The following is a 12766-nucleotide window of genomic DNA, read 5'->3' as shown; positions in this document are numbered from 1 at the left end:
ACAGCAGAGTCCACATCTGGCCGACCGGAGGGAGAACCTGGGTGGAACCCGGCCGCTGCCTGGATCCCGCCTCTCCAGGCTTCCAAGGAGGGCGGTCTCTGGGTTCCTCCTGGTTTTCGTCATTCAGAGCTTCAGCGCCACCTTCTGGAGGTCAGGAGGGATGAAGCAGAGCCGTAGTTACATTCGGAACTTGTTTTTTTATTCTTGTCTTTTTGTCACGTGATCGCCCCCTACAGTCTCAGGTCAGCACTACACCAAATCCTCTGTTTACTGGTCTGATTTTTCTGAACAAGGTTCTCTGGACTGTCCTGAAGCCCCGCCCACTGAGAACCCTGGTGAGGCTCAGGTGAGTGACCTACTTCCTGTCAGACGGCGGGTGGTGACTGGCTCTGAGCTCGTCCTGTTTACATCTGAGTTTTAGTCTAGTTTTTATGCCAACTGTCATTTTAGTTTTTCTTAGCTTCAGTCACGTTCACACTCTTTTTCATCTACTCAGGTTTTAGGCAAGTAAAAGTCAAAAAATCTCGTCTGGCTTCTGTCAGAATAACTCGGGACTATGCTCGTCTGGTTTAAGTCAATAGAGCTGATGATATTTTATTCTTCTTTTCATTAATGAAAATTGTATTTCACTCTCTTTTTGGTAATGTAATTCCATTTAATCCCATCAATATAGTATAATTGCCAAGGAGGGAAGTTTTCAAGATGTGAGGCGCACCTCCTCCAGGGGCGCCAGAGTACTTCAGGGGAGGTGGAGTGAGGAAGAAACTCAACCAGAAAAGAAGTTACTTGTTTTGTTATCTTCTAAATTATGCAGTGGGGCAAGTGCAAATTGTGGCCGTGGAAGTTTATGGCAGCTCCAGGGCAGTTTGTGGCAGCTTGTCGTGGCAGTTTGTGGCAGTTTGTGACAGCTTGTCATGGCAGTTTGTGGCATTTTGTGGCAGCTTGTCGTGGCAGTTTGTGGCAGCTTGTCATGGCAGTTTGTGGCAGTTTGTGGCAGTTTGTGGCAGCTTGTCATGGCAGTTTGTGGCAGTTTGTGACAGCTTGTCGTGGCAGTTTGTGGCAGTTTGTGGCAGCTTGTCGTGGCAGTTTGTGGCAGTTTGTGGCAGCTTGTCATGGCAGTTTGTGGCAGTTTGTGACAGCTTGTCGTGGCAGTTTGTGGCAGCTTGTCATGGCAGTTTGTGGCAGCTTGTCATGGCAGTTTGTGACAGCTTGTCATGGCAGTTTGTGGCAGTTTGTGGCAGCTTGTCATGGCAGTTTGTGGCAGTTTGTGGCAGCTTGTCATGGCAGTTTGTGGCAGTTTGTGACAGCTTGTCGTGGCAGTTTGTGGCAGCTTGTCATGGCAGTTTGTGGCAGCTTGTCATGGCAGTTTGTGACAGCTTGTCATGGTAGTTTGTGGCAGTTTGTGGCAGCTTGTCATGGCAGTTTGTGGCAGTTTGTGGCAGCTTGTCATGGCAGTTTGTGGCAGCTTGTCGTGGCAGTTTGTGGCAGCTTGTCATGGCAGTTTGTGGCAGCTTGTCATGGCAGTTTGTGGCAGCTTGTCATGGCAGTTTGTGCAGTTTGTGGCAGCTTGCATCAGTTGTGGCAGTTTGTGAGCTTGTCGGCAGTTTGTGGCAGTTTGTGGCAGCTTGTCGTGGCAGTTTGTGTCAGTTTGGCAGCTCGCCGTGGCGGTTGTGGCAGCTGCCACAGACCAGCCCCAGGTTGAGGCAGTTGCCTCAGAATTGCACCGGGTTGTCAGATCCGCCGCGGCCACTCCCACAGATTTTTTTTTTTTTTTTTTCCCTTGTCCTGTTCGGCAGCTGGGGCGTGCAATATTGTATGATTGTAGCCTTTTACTATCCGAACAGATTTTAATGTCAGCAGCAGGACGAGACTGAGTCTCCTGCTGCTGCCTTATTTAAAACTGGCAGGCATGGTGAGGACAGGACCAGGACGGAAACACTCAGAGAGCAGGGACAGAAAGAGAGAAAGATAAAGAGAGGGAGAACGGGGGGGGGGGGGGGGGGGGGGGGGGCACAACCTATATACAAAGTCACAATACAAAACAGTGTTGTCGACGCACCACACGCAACCAAGAACAATCCCAAACCCCCGATCTAGACAACACCAAAACAGAGCGACAACCAACACAGAAAATTACAGAACCATACATACTTTTTTTTTTTTTTTCCTGAACCATATTAGTGAACAGACCAGGCCACAAAAATAAAAGGAGGTGTAGGGGAGGAAGGAAATGCAAGGACACCACAAACCCTTTTTTTTTTTTTTTTTTTTTTTTTTGAATATAGCTAGCAGTAAACTAGTAGTAACTAGTAAACTCGGGGCGTGCGTCAAGAGAGGTCTGCTACAGATCACCATTAGTCTAACCACCACAAGAAGACAAGGTAACCCAGTATGTGAAGAGTGATTAAAGATCAACGTGATCATGTGAATATGATGGTGACGTGATGGTGATAGTGTCATGCATATATGACCTCTGACCTCTGAGAAGGCCAGAAGCAGGCCAGAGAGGCCTCAGAGCCCAGACAGCCGGCGGTCATCACAGAGCCCGGATCCAAGCCCCCCCCAGGCAGACGCCCCCGCTCCGGTCCAGAAACGGGCAGAGGAAAGCCCCGGCCGGGGACCCGGCGGGTCTCCGGGGCCCGCGGAGCCAGGACCGGCAGGAGGGTCCACCTGGGCGCAGAAGCCCGGGGCGGGCAGAGCCGAGAGCCCAAGGCCCAAGAGCCCAGGAGCCAACCCCCCACCCCAGGCGGAGGGCCATGACCCCCGGGAGAACCGGCCCACACGGGCGGCTACCCACCCCAGGCCAGTACCCCCCCCCGCGCTCCGGCCACGCACCCCGAGATCCAGGGCATCACACCCACCCCCCCCCCCCCCCCCCCCCCCCCCCCCCCCCCCCCCCCCCCCCCCCACCCCACGACCCCACCCGGAACCCACCCCCCCGTCCACCGCCCGGCCCACCCCTCCCACCCCTGTCCTCTCCCGCCTCATCCCCCCGCCCCAACCCAACATCATACCCACTCACTCATACTGACACACACACACACACACACACACACACACACAACCACTCATCCTTAAACCAAACGCACACACACTCACATTCCAACACACTCACACACTCTCACGACACGCTAACAAGCACGTACGCACGCGCGCCACACACACATCCAACACACACACCCAACACACACACACACACAGTCCATCCTACCCCAAACACACTCACATTCCCGCGTCATCCAACCGCCATGTCCTGTGGGAGACCCCCCCGGAAGGCAAGGGAACACCGAACCCCACATCCAGGACCCCCCACCCACCCACAATTGCCGCCCCCACCCCCCCACCCCACCGCCGCAGACAGGTATGCACCCCCCAGAGCCAGCAGCCCCCCAAACCACAGCCGGTCCAAACCCCAGGCCTGGGGGAAAACAACAGCCCCCCCCCCCCCGGAAACGGACCAGTAGAAAAGGAAAAATAAAGCGAAAGACAAAGTTTTTGTGTTTGTTGTACACGGGAAATTTTTTAAAATGTTTTAAAAATGGCATATTCTTGATGTTGGCCACTAGTCGGTGCTGTTGGTTCCTTTCAAATAAAACTGTCAGAGCAGCGCTGACATTTTTGTGTTTTCTCTTGAAAACACAAAGTCTTTCTGTCTCTTTGTCAGGATTTCTTATGAATGAATTAAAAGCATCAAATTCCAGCCAGAGGTGGAATCCATCAGATTAATACAAAATGATGTTATTTCCTTCAAATAAGTCAACTAAAAATCCACAGTGAAACACCTGAAGGGTTTCTGAATCCGTGTTCTTCTAGTTCAGGTGTCTGACAGTGGAAATCTCTTCAGCTTCATGTTCAGCATCTTAAGGTGATGATTGGTTAAAAAATGAATTCTTTGTTGCACAGGATCCCTAAAATTGCTCAAACACTTGTTTTAACATCTTTAATGGAACTGGATGCCAGATATATCAGCTCGAGTCAGATTAGTTCTCACTCTTCACTGCATCTGAAACATTTTATAACGACCAGAAAGCTGAGAAACAGAACTGTGTTCATATCAGTCTTTACTGTCACTCCGCTGCTTCTGCTGTGCGATCGTCCAATCAGAAACAAGATCCAGACAGTTTTCATAACTCCAGTTACGTTTGCGAGTTTGTTTTTACATCATGAAATCTTGAAAAACATCCAATTCAAATATATTCAAAGCTCCAGTGTTGAGAAAAGGATGTAGATTTCAAAAACGTCTCAAGATACAGACCAGAAAGGGGAATTCTGCTGTTTTCATGAGCGTGAATGAAGGAACGGAGGTGAGAGGGTGAGTGTATCGAAGCCTTCCATGGAGGAACGGAGGTGAGAGGGTGAGTGTATCGAAGTCTTCCATGGAGGAACGGAGGTGAGAGGGTGAGTGTATCGAAGCCGTCCATGCCGACCCGCGGCGTCTCCACTGACCTTCAGCTCTAATCGGATCCTGGATTGTTAACTTGAGCCTAAGACTTTCCTAAGCAGCTCTCCGTTCATCAATCTAATGAATGAATCTGAGACCAGAAGAGAGAGAGGGAGAGAGGGAGAGAGGAGAGAGGGAGAGAGGGAGCGTTCAGAGGTTCAGGGAATCCAGCGGACGACAAGCGGACGCTCGCCTCCTGCAGAAGACTCAGCTGATCCCTGGCAGGAAGTCAGATTTATCCTAATACGTGAAAATATGTGTTTAAAAGGCTGAATGCCGTCAAGCGATCCGCTGCAGTCCAGACGGTTTTGTCTGACTAGCTTAGTGCAGACGGTGATTACTGCTGCTAACTGCTGCTGTTAGCTTAGCTTCATTAAATCTAAACACTCAGAGATCCACTGAGTTCATTATTTACTTCATCAATGCTCTTAAAATGAGCCACTGAGGTGAGAAAATCGCTTTCCCTCCTCTGAGTCATGCTAACAGAGAAGCTAAGCTAAAAACAAAAACACAGGAAGCTTCATAGTTTATCATGTTTTTAATTTGTCAAATTGGAAAATGTGCTTCACATGCACCTCTGCGTGAAGCTACCAAGGCTATCCAGAGACGTGAGCAGCTAGTAGCTAGCAGCTAGCAGCTCACAGCTAGCAGCTAGCTGATCATCCAGTTTACATGTTTATCGCTTCTCTCATTTAAAGCACTCAAGCCACTGTCTGTGCACTGGCTACACGCTAGCTCATTAGCTGCTAAGCTAGCTCCGCGCAGCTTATAATTTTTTTCTTCAATCACAAACATCAGTAAAAATGTGTTAAAAATCTGACATTAGTTTTAACTTAAAATTCTATAACTCTTCTAAATCTGATAGCTTCAAGACGTTTTCCTTTATACAAAGAAACATATGTAGAGGTATAATTCTGTATTTTAACAGTGAGACGACATTTCAGACGCTAGCTCGTCTAATCGGATGCTAGCTTGACAGAAGCAGATCATGCTTCAGCAGCTGAACAAGGAGACGTTGGACTCCGGAGTTTTCTTTTCCGACATGCTGAAGCTTCAGAGGGACGGTCCGGCCACAGCAGCTGGGACGGCCGGCTGCCTGCTGTTATTATGGTCTGTTAGCTTTTAGCAGGTTTTCTAGGCCAGGTTTGAATTAGTCCGGTTGGGTTTCATTTCTGACGCTAGCTACTTTTAACTTCTTTCACTCAACCTTACAGGTTTTTAGTTGATGACTTTTATTCCAGAAGTTTGACCAGGTCATGTGACTTTCAGAACATGAAGGTCTACTCCAGAACCGAATCAACATTTTTGAAATTTAAAAACTAAAACTGGAGGCAGCTTCTGGAGGCACTGCTAGCTAGTTAGCATGCTTATGAGTTTTACACAGAAATCCTCCTTCAGACATTTCAGATAAAGTCCGGCGAGACAGCAGAGCGCCCCCCGATGGCGTCCGGAGCCGCCGTCTTCGTCCGGATCGCAGCTTCTAACTGAGCTCAGCTCCCAACCGGAACCTCCGTTTCACCGTTCCACCTAACAGACAACAACACACTGATTGGCCGGTTGCAAAACTGAACGAGAGCGGACCAATGGAGTGAGGAGGAGGGAGGGGAGGAGTCCGTCCGGCCGTCCGGGTCTACTGCTTCTCCCTCAGCTTGTCCTGATCTTCTGCGGCTCGTCGTACTGGATCAGCCGCAGGATGTCCTTGTTGTCCATGACGCCCTGGATGAACTCGCCCTCCGAGATCTTATCTGCGGAGCACAGGCGGACGTCAGGACGCCGGCGCCATTCTTACTTTCGGTTTCAGGTTCTGGGAAACGTGTCGGCCAGATTACCGTTCTCCTTCTTCCCGAAAAACTCCCAGATCTTCTCGGCCCTCTTCTCCGGCGTGTTCTCGTCCTCCGGGAGGTTTTTCTGGTCGTCGGCGGGAATCATGTTGAAAATCGACTGCAGGGAAGAAAAATGTTCTCCTGGATGAAATTCATATTCACATGAAGAGATGAAACTTTGAACACCATCAGAAGCTGAAATGTGAAGGTTTCGAACCAGCAGGCGTCGACCTGGAGGGAAACCGACCGGGCGCCATGTTGACACGAAAACGCAGTTTTTTCTCAAAATAAACATTAATGCACAGAAAAGAGGTTGAAGGCTGAGTGAATGAAACGAGAGGACTTCATGCGGTCCTCTTTCAGCCGTCGGGTCGGAGGGACGTACCCGGACGATCTCCAGGATCTCGCTCTTGCTGATGGTTCCGTTGCCGTCCACGTCGTACAGGGCGAAGGCCCACTCCAGCTTCTGCAGGGTCTTCCCGCCGGACGTCAGGTGCAGCGCCACGATGTACTCCTTGAAGTCCAGCGTGCCGTCGGCGTTGGTGTCGAAGCTGCGGAACACGTGGCGGGCGTACGCCGTGGGGTCGGCGTGGAAGAAGCTGGCGTAGATGCCCTCGAACTGCGCCTTGCTGATCTTGCCGCCGGGGCACTCCTTCAGGAAGGACTGGTACCAGCTGCACAGCTCCGCCTCCGAGTACTTGGTGTTGGATTTGAGGTCCTCCAGGAGCTCCTTGGACAGAGCGCTGCTCTTGGTGTTCCCCATCCTGAGCGTTCTCCGTTCGGGGTTCAGACCGGGCGCCGCTCTGCTCTGTGCGACCCGGTGGCCAGCTGGAGGTGCTAAATGGGATTATCCTCCTCACTAGCCTACATACGGGCCGCTGCCTCCAGGATTAAGAGGATTACGGCGTCACGCTGCGTCGACACCTCCAGAAGACGAGCAGTGGCGAAGCGTCAGGATTAGAGGCCGAGCGGCGGAGAACATCTGGGAACGCCGCCTTCCTGCTGCCGGTCCTGGCACCCGGAACACGCAAACTCTGGAGCTCAGAAATGTGAGGAAACCAGTAAAGTACTGATGCAGTGACACTGGGAACCCCCCTACAGGACCCCCGAAGGCCAGAACCAGGTCTCATTGGTGAAGAAACCTCCCAGTCCCCGTTTCCAAGACCAGGTCTGTGATGGAACCATGGCGTCCGTCTCTGAAAAGACAACATGGCCGCTTTAACGGGTCAGAACCCCCCCCCTCAGGGGGGGGCCATCAGCGGCTCAGCGGCTCCCGGTCCTTCAGGATGGATTTTCAGGTTCTCTCATCATTCCGTCTCAGCGTTCTCCCACGTGGCCCTGAGGTGCTCTGGCATCGGCCTACTCTTCTGTTCAGTTTCAGTTCAGCGCCGTGCAGAGAGCGGCGTGCAGAGAGCGCCGTGCAGAGAGTGCCGACCAGAGAGCGGCGTGCAGAGAGCGCCGAGCAGAGAGCGGCGTGCAGAGAGCGGCGAGCAGAGAGCACCGAGCAGAGAGCACGAGCAGAGAACGCCGAGCAGAGAGCACCGAGCAGAGAACGCCGAGCAGAGAGCACCGAGCAGAGAACGCCGAGCAGAGAGCACCGAGCAGAGAGCGGCGTGCAGAGAGCGGCGTGCAGAGAGCACCGTGGAAAGAGGCGAGCAGAGCGCACCGAGCAGAGAACGCCGAGCAGTGAACGCCGAGCAGAGAACGCGTGCAGAGAGCGCCGAACAGAGAGCGGCGTGCAGAGAGCGCCGAACAGAGAGCGCCGTGGAGAGAGCGGCGAGCAGAGAGCGCCGAGCAGAGAACGCCGTGCAGAGAGCGGTGTGCAGAGAGCGCCGTGCAGAGAGCACCGTGCAGAGAGCGCCGTGCAGAGAGTGGTGTGCAAAGAGCGCCGTGCAGAGAGCGCCGTGCAGAGAGCACCGAGCACCGTGCAGAGAGCGGCGAGCAGAGAGTGGCGTGCAAAGAGCACCGTGCAGAGAGCGCCGTGCAGAGAGCGCCGTGCAGAGAGTGCCGTGCAGAGAGCGCCGAGCAGAGAGCACCGTGCAGAGAGCACCGAGCAGAGAGCGCCGTGCAGAGAGCGCCGTGCAGAGAGCGGCGAGCAGAGAGCGGTATGCAGAGAGCGCCGTGGAGAGAGAGCCCTGCAGAGAGCGCCGTGCAGAGAGCGCCGTGCAGAGAGCGCCGTGCAGAGAGCGGCGAGCAGAGAGCTGCGAGCAGAGAGCGGCGAGCAGAGAGCGCCGTGCAGAGAGCGCCCTGCAGAGAGTGCCGTGCAGAGAGCTGCGAGCAGAGAGCGCCGTGCAGAGAGCGCCCTGCAGAGAGCACCGTGAAGAGAGCTGCGATCAGAGAGCGCCGTGCAGAGAGCTGCGAGCAGAGAGCGCCGTGCAGAGAGCGCCCTGCAGAGAGCGCCGTGCAGAGAGCTGCGATCAGAGAGCGCCGTGCAGAGAGCGCCGTGCAGAGAGCGCCGTGCAGAGAGCGGCGAGCAGAGAGCGCCCTGCAGAGAGCGCCGTGCAGAGAGCGCCGTGCAGAGAGCGCCGTGCAGAGAGCTGTGTGCAGAGAGTGCCGTACAGAGAGCGGCGTGCAGAGAGCGCCGTGCAGAGAGCGCCGTGGAGAGAGCGCCGTGGAGAGAGCGGCAAGCAGAGAACGCCGAACAGAGAGCGCCGTGCAGAGAGCGCCGTGCAGAGAGCGCGTGGAGAGAGCGCCCTGCAGAGAGCACCGTGCAGAGAGCGGCGAGCAGAGAGCGGCGAGCAGAGAGCGCCGTTCCCTCGCCGTCGTTCCAGGGCTGCTCCTCCAGAGGAAACCAATCGATCCACAGGACAGGAAGCCGACGGCGTTTCACCTCCAGACCTGCTCCGGCAGGCTTTTACGTAACGGCTGAGGTTATTCTCCTAAAACGCAGCAAATACCCAGCATGCCGCTGGGGAAAAGGCCTCACATCTGTCGTGAGCGTGGCACTGCAGGTACGATTACGTAAAGATCAGCGATTGTGGAGACGCTGGCTTGGACCGGCTTACGGCCTCATCAGGAGGCGGCGGCGGCGGGCCGCGTGCCAGCTCCGCCCTAATCCCTTTATTCCACAATCATGATGCTCCGACTCAGCCTGGCAGGACGCTGGCCAACACGTGGCTGGGGGGCCAGGCCGGGCCGGCCGGGGGGCCAGGCCGGTCCCGCCGGGGCGGACCAACAGGGGGCCAGACAGGAGGGCCAGACCCTCCACAGGGTCCAGAGAGGGGGGCCAGAACAGGTCCTCCAGGGGCAGGGGTGGCTGGAGGTGGTGGGTGGAGGCGGCGGAGAGTGTGCTGTGGGTGGAGGTGATGAGGCGGTGTTGTGTTTGTGGAGATAGTGTTGCATGGATTGTGGGTGGAGGTGGTGTGGTCCAGACTGTCCGTCCCGGGTCGGTCCGGGTCAGTCCGGTCCAGCTGCGGGTGGAGACGCTTGGTGCTGCGGAGGGAGAACAGGTGGTTCATCCAACAAGGAGCTCAGTAGGAACATGACGAGCGGCGGAGCGGTCCGCGGCTCAGGGTCACGTCACGCCGCTCCAGAACCGGTCGCGGGCTCAGGGGTCACGTCACGCCGCTCCAGAACCGGTCCGCGGCTCGGGGTCACGTCACGCCGCTCCAGAACCGGTCCGCGGCCCGGGGTCACGTCACGCCGCTCCAGAACCGGTCCGCGGCCCGGGGTCACGTCACGCCGCTCCAGAACCGGTCCGCGGCTCGGGGTCACGTCACGCTGCTCCAGAACCGGTCCGCGGCCCGGGGTCACGTCACGCCGCTCCAGAACCGGCGCTCCGATGGCGAGATGAAAAAGACAAAGACGCACGACGGAGTTCAGAGCGGCTCGGAAACTCGACACGCTTTGAGAAGAGAAACTTTTTCAGCTCGACGGCGTTCAACGAGGCCAAGACCGGCTCCAGATCCTGATCCAGGTCCAGATCCAGATCCAGATCAAGAACCAGATCCAGATCCAGATCCAGGTCCAGGTCCAGATCCAGTTCCAGAACCAGATGTGAGGAGGAATCTGTCTGGATTCGCTACATGAGCAGGCTGCAGATTTACCCTTTACACACAGACACACACACACACACACACACACACAACACACACACACAACACCACACACACGCTCAGTCTCGTATTTCTATCCTCGTGGGGACCATCCATTGACTCCCATGTCTAGCCCCTAACCCTGACCCTTACCCTAACCCTAACCCACACCACAACAAAGCCTAACCCTAAAGAAATGTTTTTGCACTTTTACTTTTTCAGTAACAACAACGTGGTCAAGAAAACACTGTTTCTCCTACTTAGGACCAGAAAAAGGTCCCCACAAGGCACGTCGTCCCACGTTTTGCTATCCTTGTGGGGACATTTGGCCCCAACAAGGATAGAAATACGAGAACACACATACGCCACACACACACCACACAACACACACACACACACACGCACGCATGCACGCACGCAGCACACACACACACATACACACATACGCACACACACACCACACACACACACACACACACACACACACACGCTCTGAATATATCTGTGGATTGGATGCGGGGCGGCGGCGGGGCGGCGGCGGAGCAGCTCGCCGGATTAGGCTCTAAGCTGCTGGAATCGTTCCTTTTCTTCCTAATGTGCTCAGAGGAAGTCCGGACCGTAATTTGCCGTTTGTAACGGATGATATTCTGGACCGGGACGCCGGGGGGAGGAGCGACGGATCGGGACGAGCGGGGACGAACGCCGACGGCCATGGCTTGCTGCCGTCTCCGCCGAGGCGCCCAGATCGAGTCCCCGAACCCGGACCGGCGGACCCGGCGGAGGGACGCTCGCGGTTCCACCCAGGCTCCCCGGAGGCAGTGAGATTATGAAGATTTGGTAGATCGGAGGCGGGCGGAGCGAGCGGCGGCCGGGATTAGTGGCCCGTCGGCGCGGCGTCCCCGGTCCGGGTCGCCATGCGGCTGGAGCACGGGCGGCGGGCGTCCCTGGCGCTCGGCCTCAACCTGCTGGCCTTCGCCTTCGCGCTGTCGGCCGTCACCACCAGCTACTGGTGCGAGGGAACGCAAGGTGGCCAAGCCGTTCTGCACCGGGCCGCCGGCCAAGGTCAAGCAGTGGTTCTGCATCCGCTTCAACAGCTCCAACATCAACGACAGCCGCCTGGTGCAGTACATCTTCGAGACCGGCGAGGAGAAGTTCCTGCTCAGGAAGTTCCACACCGGCATCTTCTTCTCCTGCGAGCAGGCCGCCGACATGAACGGTAAGAGCATCGGCCCGGTTCTCCTGACGGAACCCGGCCACTTAGCACCGGCGCCAGCATTCTGCAGGGGCTTCTGTTCCAGGGTAGGACGATGATCTTTAGGGACAGAACCAAGAACCAAGAACCAAGAACCAGTCTGAACCTGTAGACGTCAAAGCAAGGCAGCTCCGTCTGCCCAGTCGGCTCGGGTCAGACTATCGGTCAGAAGCTGAGACTCAGATGACGGCCAGGAGGGCAGCAGGAACCGTCAGGATCTGATCCCAGAACACAGAACCCCCAGGAACAAACGTCTCACCTGGTCCAACATCTGACCCAGCATCTGGGCCGGACGGGTTAGACAGACGAGACAGACGGAGACGCTTTCAGGACGTGAAGGGAGACGGCGAAGCTGAAGGTTCCTCCAGATATGACGCCCTGGAACCCAAGCTCAGACGAAACCTCAGGTTCTAGATCTCAGATTCAAGCACCGCTTCTCCTGTCTGAAGGGAATCTTTTTGAGAGAATTCTCTCTTTCAACATTTTGCTGGGGATCGTCTCATTAACGAGAAAGACAGACTGGGCTGACTGACGAAAGAAAATATCAGACGATCCGTCAGACGATCCGTCAGAGGGAGAGCAAGCAGTCAGGACAGAGAGAAGTACCGTATTGTCCTGAATATAGGATGACTCTGATTATAAGACGACTACTTTTCAAATATCATTTTGTGAAAATAAAATATGTTGAAGACGATCGGGTTCCTCATAAAACACATTTTTATTGTAGAAATATTCTAGGAAAACTCGCATCAGAGAAAACATTCATGTGATTTAAGATCCAGAAATCTTCCTGCAGGATTAAATAAAAACTAGATTCTAATTCTCAGAATCTGAGGCTGAGACTCAGTGAAGAAGCAACAAATAAATAAATAACTGCATGAATGATGTCAATAACTTTCGAACCATCAGATTCCAGTTCTGTTCAGCTACATGAGCATTAAAGGGGCTGTATCATGCAAAATTCACTTTTTGTATGTTTTAAGCTTGTTATATAGATCATCAAAAACATAGACATAGCAGGCTAACAGCTATCAGCGTGCTAGCTGTTAGCAACATGGATACAGCAGGCTAACAGCTAGCATGGATACAGCAGGCTAACAGCTAGCAGTGTGCTAGCTGTTAGCAGCATGGATACAGCAGGCTAACAGCTAGCAGCGTGCTAGCTGTTAGCAGCATGGATACAGCAGGCTAACAGCTAGCATGGATACAGCAGGCT

At 54.6% G+C, this 12766-nt stretch overlaps 1 protein-coding gene and 1 pseudogene across 1 annotated transcript; one reads left to right on the top strand and one right to left on the bottom strand.

Moving 5' to 3' along the window:
* Positions 1–6074: 6074 nt before the first annotated feature.
* Positions 6075–7027, bottom strand: rcvrna (recoverin a). The gene is made up of 3 exons (XM_030087618.1): positions 6650–7027; positions 6271–6382; positions 6075–6186 (listed from the first exon to the last, which is right to left on the bottom strand). Exons 1-3 carry the CDS (start codon positions 7025–7027, stop codon positions 6086–6088), a joined length of 591 nt encoding a protein of 196 aa, XP_029943478.1. The 3' UTR covers positions 6075–6085.
* A 4185-nt stretch (positions 7028–11212) lies between these two features.
* The window catches only part of LOC115385548 (germ cell-specific gene 1-like protein), a 31041-nt pseudogene continuing 29487 nt past the window's right edge, over positions 11213–12766 (top strand).

Source organism: Salarias fasciatus, unplaced genomic scaffold, assembly GCF_902148845.1.
Source record: "Salarias fasciatus unplaced genomic scaffold, fSalaFa1.1, whole genome shotgun sequence".
Taxonomy (NCBI): domain Eukaryota; kingdom Metazoa; phylum Chordata; class Actinopteri; order Blenniiformes; family Blenniidae; genus Salarias; species Salarias fasciatus.
This window is presented reverse-complemented; position numbering and strand designations above follow the sequence as displayed.

Excerpts from the sequence above, each read along its gene's own strand:
- rcvrna (XM_030087618.1), bottom strand. The coding sequence starts at position 7,027 with ATGGGGAACACCAAGAGCAGCGCTCTGTCCAAGGAGCTCCTGGAGGAC. Across the intron at positions 6,383-6,649 it reads AGATCCTGGAGATCGTCCGG|TCGATTTTCAACATGATTCC; the intron begins GTACGTCCCTCC and ends TCTTCCCTGCAG. Across the intron at positions 6,187-6,270 it reads TTTCGGGAAGAAGGAGAACG|ATAAGATCTCGGAGGGCGAG; the intron begins GTAATCTGGCCG and ends TGTGCTCCGCAG.